The 22,153-nt window shown below is 43.9% G+C and overlaps 1 protein-coding gene across 1 annotated transcript in view; it reads left to right on the top strand.

Moving 5' to 3' along the window:
* Nucleotides 1-22,153, top strand: part of LOC140487127 (immunoglobulin superfamily member 21-like) — a 374,679-nt gene that overhangs the window by 198,098 nt on the left and 154,428 nt on the right. The window contains exon 4 of the mRNA XM_072586665.1: nt 1,327-1,445. Within this exon, the coding sequence (XP_072442766.1) occupies nt 1,327-1,445 (119 nt within the window). The remainder of the gene's footprint in view (nt 1-1,326; nt 1,446-22,153) is intronic.

Raw genomic sequence — 22,153 nt, 5'->3', positions numbered from 1 at the left:
TGGTAGCCCAGAAACCCACCAATACACCAAAACAGCAGCTAATGAATTTGAAAGACCCAACAAGCAAAACTAATGTCATTTACAAAATACCTTGCAAGAACTATAACAAACACTATATTGGATAAACAGGCAAAAGACTAGCCACCAGGATACATGAACATCAACTAGCCACAAAAAGACATGACCCACTCTCACTGGTATCATTACATACGGACGGGGAAGGACACCACTTCGACTGGGCCAACACATCCATCCTAGGACAAGCCAAACAGAGACACCCATGAGAATTCCTAGAAGCATGGCATTCCAACCGGAACTCTATAAACAAACACATTGACCTGGATTCCATTTACCACTCCCTGAGAAAAAGAACAGGACATCACCATAGGAAATGATGTCACCACAGGAAATGACATCACCAACCCAAGGAAACACAAACACATAAATAGAAAGTGGGCTATACCACCAGTGCTTCATCCGGAGGCTGACTGAAGATGTCACCTAGTATGGTTTTGAAATGTCTGAAAATGAACCTTCCAGCTCAACAAGCAAACCTACATTCAAAATGCTTTATTTCCCCAACATTTTGTTGATCAAAATAATTCATTGAAAACCAGTGAAACAAGTGGACTGCACGTGTTCTAGTGACTTCAGTACAAAGGCATCTCTTTTATTCCGTATCTGTATATCCCCTCTTTCGATGGTACAGACTATGAAAAGCCATGAATGCCACACAGTTAGAGCCAAAGTATATATAAGGGATAATTTCACACTCAGCTTTGTCCATGGGGTGGCACGGTGGCTTAGTGGCTAGCACTGCTGCCTCGCAGCATCAGGGACCTGGACACAATTCTACCCTCGAGCCACTGTCTATGTGGAGTTTACACATTCCCCTGTGTCTGCATGGGTTTCCTCCCACAGTCCAAAGCTGTGCAGGTTAGGTGGATTGGCCATGGGAAATGGCCCATAATGTCCAGGAATGCACAGCTAGGTAGATTAGATGTGGGAAATACAAGGATAGGGTAGACAGGGTGGGCTTGTGTGAGATGCTCTTTGGAGGGTTAGTGTGGATTTGATGGGCTGAATGGCCTACTTCCTCCCTGTCGGGATTCCATTCTGTGATGCACAAATGCATCTTGTAAAACAATTTTAGTACATGTGCCATTGTCCAAATTCCAATCTACACTCCCCTCAAGAATGGTCTTCTCAGCTCAGACAGCGGTTCAGAGAATTTGTATATTGCTACTAAATCGGAGCTGAATTGAGGTATTGTTTGGTGAAATATATCTAATGTTCCTCTTTTACTTTCTTCCTTACAAATAACAGAATTCCAGAAGTCCGTATTTTGGATAATGGGCCTTTCGAATGCCATGTTGGAATCTATGACAGGACAAACCGTAAGAAGTTTCTGGAAGCATACGGTCATGTCTTCCTCAATGTCATGTGTAAGTCAACAGAACCCATGGTTGATGATCTTCCATTTTGTTATGCATGGGGACAGTTCCAGTGGTAGAACAAAAGACCTTCTGTAGGATGTATACTGTAAAGGGTGGTAAACAAATAATAAAAATTATACATGTCTGAGTGAACAGGGATAACCATTGATTCCAGTTTTGGAAGAAAGCACAGTTTGGAAGATTAGCATTGCTACTTAGTTATACCCTTTAGTATGGTGACCCATTTCACTGCCAATTGGGTGGCATTCCCATTGGATCAGTATATTGGGCCATTCTTTTCTAAGACTGTGTTTAACTTGAAAGAGAATAACGAGACTTGTTTCACATTTTCTCAAAATGCTTATAGTACGTGGGTGTGAGTAGCTGGGCCAGCATTTATTACCCATCCCTAATTGCCCTTGAGAAGGTGGTGATCAGTTGCCTTCTTAACTGTGGTAATCCATATGCTGTAGGTAGACCTACAGTGCCATTAGAGAGCGAACTCTCAGATTTTGACCCAATGACACTGAAGGAACAGCAATGTCTTTCCAAGTCAGGATGATGTAAAGCTTGGAGAGGAACTTGGAAGGAAACAGAAGGAGGATAAAAGGAAGAATGGAAGATTTGATTTATATAGCCCCATGTCTTAGGGAAACTAAACTTCCATTATTACCAAGTCTGGCTTACAAGTTACTCCAGGACAACAACAATATGGTTGACTCAATGTTTCTCATTTCAAGAGCAGTTAAAGTTGGGCAGTAAATTTTCACCCTGCCAGTGATACTGGCATTCTATGAAAGAATAAATGTTTAAAATTCTCAGGGCATGGCCTAGCATGTTTTGTAGCCAATGAAGTACTTTCTTGATGTGAAGTCTGTATTGTAATGCCGGTAACACAATGGATAATTAGTGCAAAGTCAGATCCCACAGATGGCACTATGTTAATAGCAAGATAACATTTTTCATTTGTGACATTACTTAAGGGAAAATAATTTTTGTTTGAAACTCAGCCAAGCATTCATAATGAGACAGCTGTCATAACAAGAACCTTGATTGACAGAACAGGAATTAGTTTCAATGTAGCGGGCACAGATCACTTTGAGCTTTCACAAGCAAATGTTTGAAAAAAAAGAGTTATCTACCTGTCCAATTAAATCAGACCAAAATAACATTCATGAACATTTTAAGGATAATACACATAAAATGCACTTTGAACTATAAGGAGTGGCTAGAAAAATTCAGGTTGTTTTCTCTAGAGCAGCGGAGGCTGGAGGAAGACTTGATGGAAGTCTCGACAATTGTGAGATGCCTAAGAAGGGTTTATGGTCTGAATCTTTTTCACAGAGCTGAACAGTCTAACACTGGGGTATGTGTGTGTGTGGGGTGGGGGGGGGGAGGGGGGGGGGCATGCACTTAAGGTGAAAGAGGGCAAGTTTTTTTAGACAAAGAGTGGTAGGATTCTGGAATGCACTGCCTGGGGTGATGTTGGAGGCAGATACAGTAAGGATGTTTATCGGACTTTTAGAAAAGCATGTAAATATACAAGGAATGGAGAATATGGACCAAGGGCAGGAAGAAGGGATTAGTTTAATTTGACATCATTTTCAGCACAACACTATGGGCCAAAGAGTCTGTTCCTATGCCGTACTGTTTTAGTTCTATGTTCTGTTACGGTATTTTCTCCATTGGAAAGTTAAAGTTATGCATTTGAACAATGACACAATTCTGATCAACATAAGACTCAATATATCTTTTCAGATCAGATTCCCATGAATAATCATTGCATTAAAATTCATCTGCATTACAATAGTGGCATTTGAAGATATGAAAACATTTTACACTCACCTTTGAGAATGTTTCCAACTCTTCAGCAGACTTTGCATTGGCTCTCAAACCCGATGTGTTGTCAATGCACTTCCAAAGCCCCAGCACTAGATGAAAGTGAGGTGCAGGAGGCACCATTCCTAATTATATCCGGAATTACAAACTAGTGGGATGAGTTTGAACATTAAGGACTCGTGAACCACAGAGTGGTTCAAAAGGGAATATGGGACGGGAACACTGAGGAAAGTGTGACTATTGGCGCTTCCATTCCCAAACAAAATTTCAAACCATTGATTCTGGATTATCTTGTTTTATTGCACATTTCATCCCTTCTATATCTAAAAGTCCACTCCTATTAGATTTTGCTAACTCTGAATGTGATTGGATGAGGAATGTTCTTTCTCTCAGGTTGTGAATTGCAGCCCTACCCAAGCAGTTGCTAATATGTGTGGGTGGAATCACTAGTGCAGTATTGAGGGAGTGCTGTGTTGCCAGAGATGGTATTTTTATGGCTAAGGTATTAAACTAAAGGCTTTATCTATCCATGCAAGTGAACTTTAAAGATCTCAATGCTCTCTTCAAAAAGAAGAGTACTTCTATTATCTTGGATGATATATCCCAGGGTGCAACAAGAGATGGCGGGAGAAATAGCAAATGCATTTATGGTAATTTTCCAAAATTCACTGCACTCTGGGGCAGTTCCATCAGATTGGGAAACAGCAAATGTGACTCCTGTGGTAGAGGTAGACAAAAGATGGGAAATTATAGACCAGTTAGCTTAACTTCTGTAGTGGGGAATTATCAAGGAAGAAATAGCAAGGCATCTAGATAGAAATTGTCCTGTTGAGTAGACGCAGCACGGGTTCATGAAGGGCGGGTCATGCTTAACTAATATTTTGGAGTTCTATGAAGATATTACGAGCACGGTGGACAATGGGGACCCAGTAGATGTGGTGTACCTAGATTTCCAAAAGACCTTTGACAAAGTGCTGCACAAGAGGCTGCTGCATAAGATAAGGATGCATGGTGCTACAGGCAATGTATTAGCATAGATAGAGGATTGGTTGACCAACAGGAAGCAAAGAGTGGGGATAAATGAATCCTATTCTGGTTGGCAATCAGTGACTAGTGGTGTGCTTCAGGGATCAGTGTTGGGACCACAATTATTCACAATTTACATAGATGATTTGGAGTAGGGACCATGTGTAGTGTGTCAAAGTTTGTGGATGATACTAAGATGAGTAGCAGAGCAAAGTGTGCAGAGGACTGTGAAACTTTGCAAAGACGTAGGTACTTTAAGTAAGTGGGCAAAAGTCTGGCAGATGGAGTACAATGTTAATAAATTTGAAGTCATCCATTTTGGTACAAGTAACAGTCAAAAGGATGATTACTTGTATGGTAAGAAATTGCAGCTTGCTGCTATGCAGAGGGAACCTGGGTATCCTTGTGAATGAATCACAGAATGTCGGTCTGCAGGTGCAACAAGTAATGGGGGAAGCAAATGGAATTTTGTCCTTCAGTGCTAAAGGGATTGAGTTTAAAAGCAGAGAGGTTTTATTGCAACTGTGTCAGTGCTGGTGAGGCCACACCTGGAGTACTGTGTGCAGTTTTGGTCTCCTTATTGGGAAAGGATGTACTGGCACTGGAGGGGGTGCAGAGGAGGGTCACTAGGTTGATTCCAGAGTTGGAGCGGTTGGCTTATGAGGAGAGACTGAGTAGACTGAGATTATATTCATTGGAATTTAGAAGAATGAGGAGGGCTCTTATAGAAACATAAAATTATGAAGGGAATAGCTAAGATCAAAGTAGAGAGGATGTTTACACTGGCAGGTGAAGCTAGGACAAGAGGGCATAGCCTCAAGATTAGAGGGAGCAGATTTAAGACTGAATTGAGAAGGAACTTTTTCACTCAGAAGGTTGTGAACCTATGGAATTGTCTGCCCAGCGAAGTGGTTCAGGCTTCCTCAGTAAATAGTTTTAAAGCTAAAAAAGATAATGTTTTGAACAGTAAGGGAATTAAGGGTTATGGTGAGAGGATTAGTAAGTGGAGCTGAGGCCACAAAAAGGTCAGCCTGGTGATTATTGAATGGTGGAGCAAGCTGGAAAGGTCAGATGGCTTACTCCTGCCCTGCATTCTTATGTTTCTCCTTGACCATTTGGTGCTCATGCTGTCGGACAAATAGTCAATTTGCAAAACGTGAAATGTGGAATTATTCTTGAATGGGCTTCTACTTTGGCTGAACTGAATGGTGCACCATGTTCTCGGGTGAACTGAGTTTCAACTCCACGACCCATCTATTACCGAGGAGCTGTTGTGGTAGAGTCCCCATCTCTGAGCTAGGAGGTATGGGTTGAAATCCGACTTGCTCCAGCAGCGTATACTAACATCTCTGAACAAGGTGTGAAGAAAAAACATTCCATCTATTACTGAAACAAAAACAGAAATTGCAGGAAAAGCTCAGCAGGTCTAGCAGCATCAATGGACAGAAATCAGAGTTAACATTTCAGGACAAGTGACCCTTTCAGGACAAGTGAACTCAGGATGGGTTCTGAGGAAGGGTCACTGGACCCAAAGCATTAACTCTGATTTCTCTCTTCAGATTCTGCCAGACCTGCTGAGCTTTTTCCAGCAATGTCTACTTTGTCTCTGATTTATAGCATCCGTGATTCTTTTGGTGTTTACCATCTATTACTGAGTTCACTTACTTCCACCTCTGCTGCACTTCTCACCTTCACACTATATTTATCCTTACATTTTTGCACTTGTTATCTTTAGCTTTCACAGCTCCAGTTAACTGCTCCCTCACCCTCCCATCCAGTCAGCTTTTTGGTATTCAAACCATGCAAAATTTATACTGTCCAGGACTCTATTTTGCGTTATCCTGTTCAAAGGTCTGATCACCTGTTTGCTGATCCCTGTTTCGATGTCAATCTCTGGTAGTTCTCCTACCTTTACATTAGATAGCTGTGAGTGCATGCCCACTCAAGACCTGACCAAATAACTCAAAGCTGGCACTCCAGTGCCGTACTGTGGGAGTGCCACGTTGTCAAAAGTTCCACGCTTCAGATCAGAAACCAAATCAAAGCTCCATATTCCATCTCAGGTGGCTGCAGAAGACCCCATTTGACAATGAGCAGTGACCCAGTGTCAATCATCCTTCATCTAACATCACTAAAAGCAGATTATTTCTTTGCTGTTTGTAGGACCTTTCCAATAATAAATTGGCTACTGCATTTCCACACATTACAATGGTGACTACTGTTTGATAGATAGATACCCATCTATTGAATTGGGCAGCAAAAGACATTCAGAGGTTTACAAGAGTTTTATCATAAATCCATAGTTTAGCACAAATATCAGTTCTACCTCTTCCATCTCATCTTTCCCCCGTCCAAAGCCAGTCACCAATGGGGAGCAATCCAGTATTTGTTTTATTTAGAGAACCCATCACCAAATTACCAAAGTCACAAAGTCTGTCTGCTAGTGACAGAACCCAGCCTGTTTATAAGTTAACCTGTTCATACATATTATGACATATGTCTGGGGCAGGCGGGTCTTGAAGCTGGATGTTTATTTCACATAAACATTTGGTTTCTATTTGGCTGAACTGGATTTTGCGCAGTTCAAGGTGTACTTGGGTGTTCACATCAAACCACCTGATTAACAAATAGCAAACACTGTCCACCCGAGATAATTCATCATGGAGTTGTTGGGAAAATAATGCGCTCCAATCCCCACAGTGCTCAACTCTCTATAAAGGCTTTGCTGTACTGGAACACATTATCTGCTGCATCTCCAAGGACACTCAGCTCTTTGTAGATATGTTTACTCAACCTGATCAGAATGTTCCGATATACTTCTGGAGCAGATGGGACTTAAATCCAGATCCACTATCCCAGAAGTACAGACACTGCCATTATGCTACCACGGCCACAAGGAGTTGAATGTTGTTTAAGTACAGAAATCTGCAGCATTGATGATTTGGGCACTTAAATCACAAACAGTTACCATCTAAATTCAGCTAGTAATAGGGAAGGCAAATGAAATGTTGGTCTTTACTTCAAAGGAAATGGAATATAACAATAAGAAAGTGCTGAAACTGTACAGGCACGGGTCAGACCACATTTAGAATACTGTGAGCAGTGTTCCAGGGGAGGCAGTGGCCTTGCTGGGCTACTCATCTACAGACCCAGGTAATGCTATTGGGACCCAGGTTCAAATCCTGCCAAGGCAGATGGTCGGACTTGAAATTAATTAATAGAAAAGCCTGGACTCAAAAATCTAATGATGGCAATGAATCCATTGCCAATTATAGACTCATAGAGATATATAGCATGGAAACAGACCCTTCAGTCCAACTCGTCCATGCCAACCAGATATCCCAACCCAACCTAGTCCTACCTGCCAGTATCCAGCCCATATCCCTCCAAACCCGTCCTATTCATATACCCATCCAGATTTATTGGGGAAAAATCCCATCTGTCTCACTAAATCCTTTAGGGAAGGAAACTGCCATCCTAACCTGGTCTGGCAGATGACATCAGACTCATGGCAATGTGGTTGACTCTTAACTGCCCTCTGAGCGATTAGGGATGGGCAATAAATGCTGGCCTAGCCAGTGATGCCCTCATTCTGTGAATGAATTTTAAAAAGATCACTCTTGCTCCCCTTATCTAAGGCAGTCCAGTGAAGATTCACTTGGTCAATTCCAGTAAGGAGGGATTTGCTTCTGAGGAGAAGTCATGTAGGTTGGGCCTGTACTCATTGTGTTTAGAAAAATGAAAGGTAATTTTATTGAAATAGATAAGATTCCAAGGGGTCTTGACAGGGTAGGCACTGTCTCTCCTTGTGAGAGAACCTTAGGACCAAAGAGCAAAATCTCAGGGTGAGGAGTCACCTGTTTAAGAGAGATATGTGGAGGAATCTTTCCTCCCAGAGAGTAGTGAATCTGTGGAATTCTTTACTGCAGTGGGCTCCCGAGGTTGTGCCAAGTAGATTCAGGACTGAGATAGGCAGATTTCGAATCAGTAAGGAAATCAACAGTTATGGGGAAAAGGCAGGAAAGTGTAATTCAGGTTTATCAGATCAGCCATTAGATGGTGGAGCAGACTCATTGGCCAAATGGCCTATGTCAGCTCTTATATCTTCTGTTCTTATGACTTAATTAATCTCACAGTTACCACCATCAAGATTCACCCTGGTAGCAACATTGTGTACCTTCTATAAAATGCACCGCAATAAATTATCCCCCAAACAGCAACTTCCAAATCATGATCTGCACCATCTAGAAGTACAAGAGCAGCAGATACATGGGAACACCGCTGCCTGGAAGTTTCACTCCAGGCACATCCTGGCTGTGTCTTCAGGGAACTCCATTGTTCATTAATCGGCTTTCCCTGAGCTCAGGAGCCGTTAACTGAGCTTTGTCTTGATTCCACATTTTTCTTATTATCATGTATGATTTCTACCATTGCTGTAGGCACCACAGTGGGGTGACTTATAAACCTTTTCACTGTATTTGTCATGTAAAAGAACAGGTGACAATAAATTTCCCTTTCTAAGTTAAAAATCACACAACACCAGGTTATAGTCCAACAGGTTTAATTGGAAGCACACTAGCTTTCAGAGCGACGCTCTTTCATCAGGTGATCTCCAAATCTTTCCCTTTCTATTCATCCTTCCTCACTACACCCTGCCTCTGTAATCCATCCTTGTCTAAACTTGGTTTCAGATGTCCGTGCATTCCATGCTTTCACTAGAAGCAGGAAGCACGGTCAGTCCTGTTCTCCTGAACTCTATCCCTGAGTCACACTGCTTTGTTATCCCTCGCCTCATCTTCAAACGCCTCATTCAGACCTATCCCTTTGACTATACTTGGAGCCAGACTCCTAATTCTTCAGTATCTATTCAACATCTGTGATATCACCTTGTTGTGTGAAAGGTGTAAGAGCAAATTGTAGATGGATTGTGGTATTTAGAGAGTCTGAACTCAACAGTGTTTAGAGTCATTAAAACAACAAATGCTGGGGATCACAACGGGTCAGGCAGCATCCATGGAGAGAGAGCAAGCTAACGTTTTTAGACTAGATGATTCTTCATCAGAACTGAAGAGAAGTGTGGAGTGTGAAATGAAGTGTGCCAAAGTTTGGGGGAGGTTGGTTGGGTTGGGATAGTGGGTGTAGGGTGCTGGTGGAGAAAAGATGTTGGTAGTTCAGATTAAGTGACTGGAGTGTGAGAATAGTGTGCCTAGCTGCCAGACCTGAAAGGACAGACAATGCCCACTGGGGTGGAGGAGGGCAGGACATGATAACAGGATGTAACAAGCTAAAAAGGGAAGAAACTGAAGAAATGGTTCGCAATCTGAAGGTGTTGAACTCAATATTATATCTAGAAGGCTGTAAAGTCTGAGGATGCAATGTTGTTCCTCCTGTGATTCACTGGAGCATTGGAACATGCTGAGCCAGACAAGTGAGAATACAAGCAGGATGCTGTGTTAGAATGACTAGCTACGGGAGCATCAGGGTCCTGCGTGCACACAGACAGGAGGTGTTTCACAAAACAGTCACCCTGTCTGCATTTGGTTTCTCCAATGTTGGGTAGGCCACATTGGGTGCAGCGATTACAATACACAAGATTGCAGGAGGTACAGGTGAAATGCCGCTTCACCTGTTTCGGCCCTTGAACCCTTGAGGGAGATGGCTGAGGAAATAGCGGAGGCATTGGTTGAGATCTTTCAAAAGTCACTGGAGTCAGGGAAAGTCCCGGATGATTGGAAGATGGCTGTTGTAACCCCCTTGTTCAAGAAAGGATCAAGACAAAAGATGGTAATTAAAGGCCAATTAGCCTAACCTCGGTTGTTGGTAAAATTCTAGAATCCATCATTAAGGATGAGGTTACTAAATTCTTGGAAGAGCAGGGTCGGATTAGAACAAGTCAACATGGATTTAGTAAGGGGAGGTCGTGCCTGACAAACCTGTTGGAATTTTTTGGAGAGGTGACAAGTAGGTTAGACCAGGGAAACCCAGTGGATGTGGTCTATCTAGACTTCCAAAAGGCCTTTGATAAGGTGCCACACAGGAGGCTGCTGAGTAAGGTGAGGGCCCATGGTGTTCGAGGTGAGCTACTGGTATGGATTCAGGATTGGCTGTCTGACAGAAGGCAGACAGTTGGGATAAAAGGTTCTTTTTCAGAACGGCAGCTGGTGACAAGCGGTGTCCCGCAGGGTTCAGTGTTGGGGCCGCAGCTGTACACATTATATATTAATGATCTGGATGAAGGGACTGGGGGCATTCTAGCGAAGTTTGCTGATGATACGAAGTTAGGTGGACAGGCAGGTAGTACTGAGGAAGTGGGGAGGCTGCAGAAGGATCTAGACAGTTTGGGAGAGTGGTCCAAGAAATGGCTGATGAAGTTCAACGTGAGCAAATGCGAGCTCTTGCACCTTGGAAAAAATACAGGCATGGACTATTTTCTGAATGGTGAGAAAATTCATAAAGCCAAAGTACAAAGGGATCTCTGAGTACTAGTCCAGGATTCTGTAAAGGTTAACTTGCAGGTTGAGTCCATGACTAAGAAAGCGAATGCAATGTTGTCATTTATCTCAAGAGGGTTGGAATATAAAAGCACCGTTGTGCTACTGAGACTTTATAAAGCTCTGGTTAGGCCCCATTTGGAGTACTGTGTCCAGTTCTGGTCCCCACACCTCAGGAAGGACATACTGGCACTGGAGCGTGTCCAGCAGAGATTCACACGGATGATCCCTGGAATGGTAGGTCTAACATACGAGGAACGGCTGAGGATCCTGGGATTGTATTCATTGGAGTTTAGAAGATTAAGGGGAGATCTAATAGAAACTTACAAGATAATACATGGCTTGGAAAGGGTGGATGCTAGGAAATTGTTTCCGTTAGGTGAGGAGAGTAGGACCCGTGGACACAGCCTTAGAATTAGAGGGGGTAAATTCAGGACAGAAATGCGGAGACATTTCTTCAGCCAGAGAGTGGTGGGCCTGTGGAATTCATTGCCACGGAGTGCAGTGGAGGCCGGGACGCTAAATGTCTTCAAGGCAGATATTGATAAATTCTTGATGTCACAAGGAATTAAGGGCTACGGGGAGAATGCAGGTAAGTGGAGTTGAAATGCCCATCAGCCATGATTGAATGGTGGAGTGCACTCAATGGGCTGAATGGCCTTACTTCCACTCCTATGTCTTATGGTCTTATGGACAATGAGCAGGAAGGCGGTTACATGGGCAGGTGCCGTGGAGAGGGGGGACGGTGTTGGTGATTGTGGAATGGAGTAGGGTGTCCCAGAGGGAAATGCAGATGGGGGAGTGAGGGGAAGATGTAGTTGATGGTGGCGCTCTGCTGGAATTGTCTGAAATGGTGGAGAATCATCCTTTGAATGCAGCGGTTGGTGTAATGATAAGTGACGACGAAGTGAACCCAATCACACTATTGTGAGTGATGAGAAGGGGTGAGGGTGGAAGCACTGGTGATAGGTCAGATATGGTTGAGGGCCCTGTCAACCACTGTAGGTGGGAAACCATGCTCATGGTGAAGCAAGTCATGTCAGCAGCACTGCCTTTGAAGGTGGCATCATCCACACAGATGAGGTGTAGGCAAAGGAACTGGGAGAATGGGATGGAATCCTTGCAGGACACAGGGTGTGACGAGCTGTAGTGAAGGTAGCTATGGGAGTCAGTGACTTTGTAGTTGGATGGCTGTGGACAGTTTATTCCCTGAAAAGGAGACAAAGAGGTCAAGGAAAGGAAGGGAAGTGTCAGAAAGGGACAATGTGAAATTTATAGAGGGATGGAAATTGGAGGCAAAATGAGCAAAGTTTTCAAGATCCTGGTGAGAGCATGAAACAACACCAGGACAGTTGTCAATGTACCAAGAAAAGAGTTGTGGGATCACAACAGTGAAAGGATCATTCCACCTACCCCATAAAGAGGCAGGCATATCTGAGACCCATGCCCATAGCCACTCCTTTGACTTGGCAGAAGAGAGATGAATTAAAGGAGAGAGTAGGGCTGGAGACAGAACTGGTTTGAAAGCAGCAATGTTAATGTAACATTGTTGCCTGTTCATTAGTCCGCACTGATTAGAGTGATTGCAATGATGTAGTTCTGGTTGGAATGAGCCTCAATAAATTGTTGGTGATGTTGGTCATTGTGTAATTGATTATCAGACCTTGGGCAGTCTGATTTAACATTGACGAATAAAACAGTAGAATCAGTCTAACTAATGCTTGCTCTGCACTGCCTTCATTCTCATTTTATCATCCTCTTGCTTCCTAAATGACACCTTTAAAGAAGAGGATGTCAGGTCGGCGTTCCGAACAGTCTCCTGAGTCCCATGTTGAAATTGACTATTGGGTGTCTCTCCTGCTGCCAAGATGAGATAGTTTATGGAGGAATTACAGCCTTTGGCTTTGAACCATACCTTAATGTAAAGGATGCATGCTCCCACAGATTGATTAATTATTTGCAAAACAAATACACTATATCATCCAGATTAACTTTCACATTGAGTTATTCCAAGCATCAGTCAAAGTGTAAAACAGCAAGGAAAGAGGTGTTACTCAGTTCAACACTGACTGGGGAACTAGCCAAACACCTAACACATATTTAGCCTACCATTGTTTCAAAATAAAAACTCAATCTCCAGTAGCTCCTTGCAGTACACAACTCCATTGATTATTGGAGATCGGTTCAAAGGAATTTGAGTGTACAGTCTTCATTCTGAACTTTATCCAGCAGCATATATGAATTTCTCTGGAAATTTAACGTAGGCTCCCTACAGTGTGGAAGCAGGCTATTCGGCCCATCAAGTCCACACTGACCCTGCAAAGAGCATCCCACCCAGATCCACCTCCCTGCCCTATTCCCGTAATCCTGTATTTCCCATGGCTAATCCACCTAGCCTGCACATCCTGGACACAATGGGCAATTTCGCATGCCCTATCCACCTGACCTGCATAGCTTTGGACTGTGGCAGGAAACTGGAGCACCCAGAGGAAACCCACTCAGACACGGAGAGAATGTGTAAACTCCACACAGACAATCGCCCGAGGCTGGAATTGAACCCGGGTCCCTGGTGCTGTGAGGCAGCAGTGCTAGCCACTAAGCCACCGTGCAAAGTGGAACCAGCTCTGCATAAGACAAGCTGCAGGAACAGGGAGAAGGAGAAGAAAGGGCGTCAGTAAACTACCATAGCCGTGAATGTTTTTTTTAATTGACTTGTGGGTCATTGATGTAGTGATTGTAACTGGGTCAGCCAGGTGGACCGCTTGGAATATGAGTTCCCTGACTGGGGCTGCTACTCTCGTCCAATCAAGGAGCCCTGGCTGACAGATATAATAAACAGGAATGTCAGAGGTTCTGTTCACTCTGAAAGCTGGCTTGAGGGAGCCAGACCAGTGTCAAATGTTATGCACGTGTAAATAATAGGTGATGTGGTGACGGGATATCGGCCTCTGGGGAGTTATTTCAGTGAACATCACTAGCTGGCCAGCACTTTTATTGTCCAACCCTAGTTGCCCTTGAGAAGGTGGTTGTAAGTGGGTCTGCAGAGAATGATTCTTTTATCACAAGCTAGCAAGCACCAATGCTTGAGACTTGCCCAGTGTGCAGCTACAACTGCCCCAGCTAAACAAGAAGTCAATATTAGTTCCAGCTGGCAGGTGGCCTTGACTCTTTGTGCCTGTGGCTCCCTCCAGGCTGTTGCTGCAGACACGAGAAATATCCTGCAGTTTGTGAAGCATTGCTTCATAGGGGAAATCTCTGAGCCTCTCAACAGACAGAGATCCTGTTTAATCTCATTTCCTTCTCGCGTCAGAGACAGTAAGTGGAGTGAGCAGAAAGTTTTGCACAAATTCTAACCTTCCCCATGGTGCAGACTGTCAATATCTTATGTCCACCTCATTTCAACTGAGAGTGACTTTACTCTCTGAATGTACAGTTGGAGTGTGGTCACAGGCAGCTAATCCTACAGTTGGGAGTCAGTTATCATGATTCCTTAACACTGTGGTAGTCATCAGTGCCAGCTGTATTTGACCAACCACGACAAGTCATTGACTGGGGCCACTGGTCAGCAAGACTAATCCACACATAAAATAGCTCTAGAGCCTGACATACTTGTATAATCAGGCATTCAGTAAGATCGAAGCTGCCACAAGGAACATTATAGAGAACAGCACTGGCTTCCTCCAGCAATGTTCCCTGCAGTACCCAGGTATCTAGTTAAGCACTCGAATACTGAATGCTGGATAACCTGGATAAACAGAGTTGAAAAATGTGGTGCTGGAAAAACACAGCAGGCCAGGCAGCATCCGAGGAGCAAGAGAATCAATATTTCGGGCATAAGCCCTTCTTCAGGAATGATTCCTGAAGAAGGGCTTATGCCCAAAACGTCAATTCTCCTGCTCCTCGGCTGCTGCCTGGCCTGCTGCGTTTTTCCAGCACCACATTTTTCAACTCTGGTACTCCAGCATCTGCAATCCTCACTTTCTCCAAACCTGGAGAAACAGTCCGTTTCACCTGCTCTGAGGTGAGAAGGTGAGCTGGAGGAACCTAAAGGAGAGGGGTACGGGGAAGGAGGACTGCGTAGAGGAAGAGACAGCTCTTCTCTGGCCAGGTTTTAAATGGCCAGCTTATTTTATGAGCAATTCAATAACCTCAACCAGAACTCTCCCCTCACAGCAACCTGACACTCCTTACCTCTCCTCGACCACAGATCACCACATTAAGTTCTTTCCAACAATGCAATAATGAGAAATGAACAGTAAAGGCCCATTCCAATCCAATGTCTAAACTCAATCCATCTTTCACTGTGACAATTGGACACTTTTGAGAGAAGCTGTGACCATCTGAATCTGCATCTCAATGTGTTCCACTGACACACTGATGGAGGTGAGCACCTGTTTCACGGTGGAAGGATTTTCTGCAAATTCTGTGCCAAGTTGGCACTGGTCTCCTCCATGTGCCTGGGCATCGTGTCCTTGCATTTGTTTATGGGCACCAACAACCTTCTTTAATTGGTCCGGCAGCATGTGTCGCGAGAAATCAAAGTTAACGTTTGGGTCAAGTGACCCTTCCTCAGAACGATTCTGAGTAAGGGTCACTTGACCCAAACCTTCCCTCTGATCTCTTTCCACAGATGCTGCCAGACCTGTAGGCCTTTTCCAGTGGTTCCTGCTTTTGTTTGTGATTTGCAGCAGCCACTGTTCTTTCGGTCTTTAACCTTCTTTAATTCCCTCGTCTCTCACTGCCCCCATCTGAATCCTCGATAGCAAAACTGGTGTACAAGCTCACTCTGCTGCAAGTTGTCACCGACACTACCCTTGCTCCCATTGTGCCTGGGGCTCTCAAGGTATCCTAACACCTCCTCAAACTTAGTCTCCAAAGTCACTTCAAGAGTCAAATCGAGTGTCATAACTCGTCACCTTCACCATCTCCGTCCTCTTGCTCTGTTAGCTGGAAATGTTCCAAAACCAAAGGCACTGGATTGAGGAAGATGATCTGTGTAGTGTTATAATGATGGGAGACAAAAAAAAACATGGAATTTGTAGCTAAACCACTTGCAGCCAGAGACAGAAGACAGAGGGATAGGTGGGATGAGAGAAAGAGGACTAGGTTTGCAGATATTCTCATTTTGACTCCTTAAACCCTGCCAGGATCATTGTTTCTTCCATCTGATGCCAACATTCAGCATCGCTTGTCATTTTAATAATAACAGTTCTGAGGAAAGGATGACCAGACCCGCAACGTTAACTCTGATTTCTCTTCACAGATGCTGCCAGACCTGCTGAGCTTTTCCAGCAACTTCTGTTTTCAGTTCTGGTTTCCAGCATCCACAGTTCTTGTGGTTTTTAAATCATTGAAGGAACTTGTTTTCCTCTTTCATATCACTGTTTCCTGAATGCTAGAAACCGAAGAATATCCAGGAGCTTGAACTTTTTCCGTATCCTGCTCATTCCCTTCCGCCCCCACCATTCCAAATACGTCATCCTTCCTTTTCCCTACATCCTCATGTATTTTAAAATCAAATCTCACTGTGTTGTCTCCCACTGCACCTTCTTCCTCAGGACTACTAATATAGGATCGCTTCCATGCTTTAGTGGACTCATTAGTGTTTGACACAAATGATGTTGGTTCTGTGTTGTGTCATGCGCGAGGCAGAAATAATTTGTGCTGCACTCTCATACCTTTGCTGTCACTGACCTGTATTCCACAGGATTTGCTTATCAGGAGACCTCAATAACTTTTTTTTTTCTTGCACTCTTCCTCGCCGGCATTTAATTGCAGTGGGAGATTATTTGAAGTGTGAAGCTATTCAAGCTGTTATTACTTGCAAGTCAATGTAATTAGTCATTAATATTTGTAAGTTTGTGACTGTTCAAATAACTGGAGTCACATAACAAGGTGGCTCTGTGCAATCTACATTGCAAGAATAATATACTGACTAACAACTAAGGGTACAGGTCAGAGAAGCGCAATTTGTTTCAGATAATAATGAATTGGGTGTCAGCCATCGCTCCAAGGTAGTACTCTGAATTCTGTGTTAGAAGGATGGTGGCTTCACATTCATAGACAAAATCAAAGCTGTTGCTCCGGTGCTGGGTTGACGGAGTGCTGCTCTGTCAGCGATGCTATATTTTGACTGGGATATTGTCTGCTCTCTCCAATGGTATTTTTCCAACCAGGATAATGTTGGTAATGTTATGGACCAGTGCCCAAATTGTGAAATGTAAATAGGAAGAGGGGAACTAAAGGATTGGATAGATAAAGATTACAGTCAAGTTGGGTGGCCCACAGTTACGCTGCATTGCTTCTTCCATGCAATGCCCCAGAGTACTTCATGAAAAACTAGGCTTTGTCACTTCAAGTTCCCTTCTTCCCTCTCTTTGGTCCAGACAGTTCTCATGGGGGACACATCTGAAATATTGACCTGTTGTCTGTCTCAAGGGCTGAATGAGACGTATTTGGAGAGGGGGTGGATTATGTGAGTTCACCAGCTTAGACCCTCGTTCAGCAGTAAAGACACATCATACTTTTGGCACGTGGAGCTCTGCAAGTGCTATTTTCCCAATCAGCAGCCACCACCACAATCTTGCTTTTCCCTTTGCTGGTTTTACTGATCAGGTGAGTCATGAACCATTCACCTGTAATTGACTTCTCTTTAAGCGGAGCTTTGCCTCTGTTTAAAAGCCCCATAGTGAGGAGTGCTGTGTTACAGAAACATCTCCCACCAGAGCTCATTGAAAACGAGCATCATTACCAAAAAAGAATCTTCCCTTGCCATCTGCTTTGCAAGTGACAGATTGTCTGAAACAGTGCCAATGTCGAGCAACACAGTACCAGTACACCATATGGGACAACCACACAGAACTGCAAGTCTGGAGCACTTAATGATGTAAGAGAAAGACATCCATCTCTTGGCATGGGGATGTGAGACTGGTGGACATCCCAGTGGTCTTTGGTGAGGCCATTTGTCAGCCATGTCTCTGGGAAATAGCCATGGCTCTTCCTCAAGTCAAAAATGTACAAAACTATGGGTTTGATTCTGTGCCTTAGACAACAAGAAGGAGCAAGCTATACTGCACTATTTCCAGCCGCGGGGAAGATAAGCTGCATGCTGTTCCCTCCAGTTCAGTGACTACCTGATCAGTAACTATTTCTGCTGAACATGTGGAATTATCCAAATTTGAATAAACTTACAAAGCATTTTTGATGCACCATCTGCACTCGAAAAACTGAATAAATTGAGTTGTGCAGCCAGCAGTTATATATTTTACTTCAAAGTTTCGGGAATGTTTATGATCTTGTTGTTGAAATTTAAACTTCTATCCTAAAAGTTTTTATCAGCAACATTATCCAAAAGAGTCCAATCAGCAAGAATCTCCTTCACGAGAAATCCTAGAGGATTTGCACTCATTTCCTCAACAAGAGGCACTGTTTCTTCGAAGGTTTAATATTTAATTTCTTTTATAATGAAGCTACAGGAATTGATGGAGTGCTCAGTTGGGTTTAATAGATTACTTGCTGGCACTATTTTCTGCCAAGTGTTATGAATCAGGGATTATTTTGGTGAAATGTAGCGAGCCTTTCTTACTTTTGTTTTGACAGCCAAGCTGACAGTCACTGGCCACTTAGTGATACGAGAGAGACCTAAGGGGCAACTTTTTCATGCAGAGGGTGGTACGTGTATGGAATGAGCTGTCAGAGGAAGTGGTGGAGGCAGGTACAATAGCAACATTTAAAAGGCATTTGGATGGGTATATGAATAGGAAGGGTTTGGAGGGATATGGGATGGGAGCTGGCAGGTTGGACTGGATTGCGTTGGGATATCTGTTGGCATGGACAGGTTGGACCGAAGGGTCTGTTTCCATGCTGTACATCTCTATGACTCTATGACTCTAAGAGAGGGTTGGGGAGGGGGCCGGTGCATTCGTCCACCACCTGATAGGTCAAGATTCACAGAGCTGAACCAAAAGCCTGAACAGAGACTCCATCAACTCTGCATCTGTTTAATTCACAATGCAGGTCAGCTGTCCCCTCCCTGCGAACCTGGGAGAATGGCAACTCTGAGCGTCCATATGGTCTTTTTGAAAATGCAGTGTTGCTTGGCTGAGAGTCAGGGCTGCCCGTTGGGAAAAATAGGCACGGGAATGCTATTGTGCAACTGGATTATCCAAGTGTCAATTCAGTTTGTGAAAGTACTCTGCTAAAGTAGAACCAAGTACCCTGTAGCTTTTGAAAATTGGTCCAATTCATCTTCCGCCAGTCTTGCAGCACTTTTAAGTATAGCCCCAAGCAGGAAACAGCTTGACTTTCAACATGATTGAGTCATAATCTGTTAGACCATGTTCTGCAAGGCAATGAACATGGGCTTGTGTCCAAAGAACTACGTGGTTCTTTATTCTTTTATGGGATGTGAGTATCACTAGCTAGGCTCACATTTGTAAAAGGAGAGGGTGGCATAAGTTGTGATGTTACTGGGTTAGAAATCAATAGCCTCACCCCCCCCCCCCCCCCCCCCCACCAAACAAATCTCTTGGAATGTGATTTCAAATCCTACCATTGCAGTTGGTGGAGTTTAAATAATTCTAGAATTAAAAGCTAATCTCAGTACTGTTGCTTGTTGAAGTAATTCAGTATGGTAGAGCCCATCTGGTTCACTCATACTCTATGGGGAAGGAAATGTGTCATCCTTGCTTGGCTTGGCCTACTTGTGACTCCAGACCTGCTGGAGTTGTGGTTGACTCTAAACTGCCCTCTGAAGTGATCCAGCAACAAATGCTGAACTGTGCCAGAGATGCCTATATCCCATGAAAGAATTAAGAAAAATTGTTGCCTAGGCCCTACTTGCTATTGAACTGAGTGATGTGATAAGTGTGAGTAGATAGCCAGAGACCTTTACCCAGGGCAGAAATGGCGGTCACGAGGGGTCATAAGTTTAAGGTGATCAGAGGAAGTACAGAGGAGATGTCAGAGGTAGGTTCTGTTACGCAGAGAATTGTTGGTGCGTGGAATACGCTGCCAGCAGTGGTAGTAGAGTCAGAGTCAATAGGACCATTAGGGTGACTAACAATAAATTGACGGGTGTGTAGGTTAGGTTGATCTTAGATTAATGTAGTTGCTTGGCACAATGTCATGGGCTGAAGCGCCTGTACTGTGCTGCACTGTTCTATAAGAATCAACTGCATTCCTGTGGCTCTGGAGCACATGGTGGCTCAGTGGTTAGCACTGCTGCCTCAGAGCACCAAGGACCAGGTTCGATTCCACCTTCAGGTGACTCTGTGTGGAGTTTGCACATTCTCCCTGGGTGTGCAAGGGATTCCACCGGCTGCTCCAGTTTTCTCCCAGAGTCCAAAGGTATGCAGGTTAGGTGGATTAGCCATGGGCAATTGCCCCATCGTGTCCAGGAATGTGCAGGTTAGGTGGATTAGCCATGGGAAAGACAGGGTTACAGGGATGGGGTTGGGTCTGCGTGGGATGCTCTTTGGAGAGGATTGGTGATGGCCCAAATGGCCTGCTTCCACACCATAGGGATTCTGTATGGATGCCTGGCTGGGTAAGGAGGTGGATTTCCATTCCACTACAAGCCACTCGTGGGTTCGACAATAAACAATCATTATTACTGAGATGAGATGGTATATTGTGGGCTGATAAATTGAATTTAATTTCACTGTTTGCCATGGTTGGATTTGAACCCAGCACATTAACCTGGGTCTCTGTCCTTCCGCCACCATCTCCCCTCAATGACAGGTAGGTGTTATAGTTTCTGTGCCATAATGTTTTATGTTCTGTCACTTGTACCTTTGATCCTCTTGGACCCAGCAGCTAACATGCACCGTTTAGCTTTCTGAACAGATGACGTTCCGTCATGTGTTAGGTAACTCTGAGGCTCTGTGATTCCCTCGTGGAATTTCAGTACAAATTCACCAGCAGGTGAAGCGAAAGCTAAAGGTTAAAATTCACAGGAGACAATTTGGCATCTGGAAATGGTAGGCTAATGCACGGAAGAGTGTGCCTTCATTAAAACAGTAAAGAAAATGGCAGGGAAGGCCGTCAGAGGATAGAACAAGGAGGTAAGACCAAGAAGGAAGCCAAGATCAAAGCTAAAATAATCAGAGCCTGTCTGATCAGGCCCCAAAGCCTCCATGGAATGTACTATTATATTAAACCATTAAAGGGTTAAAAACATGGAATGGGAGAAGGGAACCTGGGTTCAGTTGTGGAGGTAAAGGTGTACTATTATGGCTTCTTCTCGACCATTATTAGGCTAATGAGTGGATTCTCTAACTTTGAATCTTGCTGATGTTGACCTCGCCTAGCACGTGTTCTGTACAACGTAACCTGTATACTTCTGTCTCATGTTTTTCTTCACCTATGATTTGTACATCCTAGCTTCCTATGGTCTGCCTGTACTGCTCATAACAAAGCTTTTCACTGTACTTAGGTACACGTGACAATAAATAAATAAAATCAAATATTAATATTGTATTAACTATGAAAATGTTAAAACAAGAAAGGGGTATCTAGGTTCAGTTGTAGGGGTAGGGGTCTACCATTAGTATTGTATTAACCATTAAAGAAAGGGGAGAGGGGTATTTAGGTTCAGTTGTTGGGGTAAGGGCAAATCCTATTTTTGGAATGTAAACTGGACCTTCAGAATTTCTGCTGCCTGAAAACCAACTTCAGAAATCCCAACCTAGGTCTGGCAGGGACATCTTCTGCCCTCTTCAGTCATGAAATTAGGAGTTCTGTGGTAGTGTTCCAGGGTATTCCTGAGATTTTCTGAGAATTCTACTTGGCTCAGTCCAACAGGCCAAGCAGGCCTGAGAGCCAGCTCACAGATCTGTTACGGATCTTCTCAACGTGCCTAGTACAGACAAACAATGACATTGTGCAGTTTGATCAGTTTTGCCCTCTGTTTCCTGAGGAACGTGGACAAAGAAAATCCGACTCTGGCCTTTATGTCTCAGTGGTGTGGTCCCAATCCAGATTCAACATGTTCCCACTCTACAGAGTTTAACGTCAGTGTGGGAAACCACATACTGGTGCTGGGGTAAAGGTCTGCAAATTCAAGCCAATTCCAAAGTAAGGGTTTCCCTACCACCCATTGCCCACACCCAATAAGCCACATTACACTTTAATGCAGTGACAACGTACCCCTTAAACTGAGTTAATAGAATCATAGAATCCCAACAGTGTAGATAGAAGCCATTTGGCCCACAAGTCTGCAATGACCCTCCAAAGAGCATCGTACCTAGATCCATATCTCCCTACCATCTCTGTAACCCTGCATTTACCACAGCGAAATCTACCTAGCCTGCACATCCCTGGACACTAAGGGCCAATTTAGGATGGCTAGTCCAACTAAAC

The sequence above is a fragment of the Chiloscyllium punctatum genome, chromosome 16 (assembly GCF_047496795.1).
Source record: "Chiloscyllium punctatum isolate Juve2018m chromosome 16, sChiPun1.3, whole genome shotgun sequence".
Classification (NCBI taxonomy): Eukaryota; Metazoa; Chordata; class Chondrichthyes; order Orectolobiformes; family Hemiscylliidae; genus Chiloscyllium; species Chiloscyllium punctatum.
The sequence above is the reverse complement of the archived record's forward strand: the minus strand, read 5'-3'. Positions and strand labels throughout refer to the sequence as shown.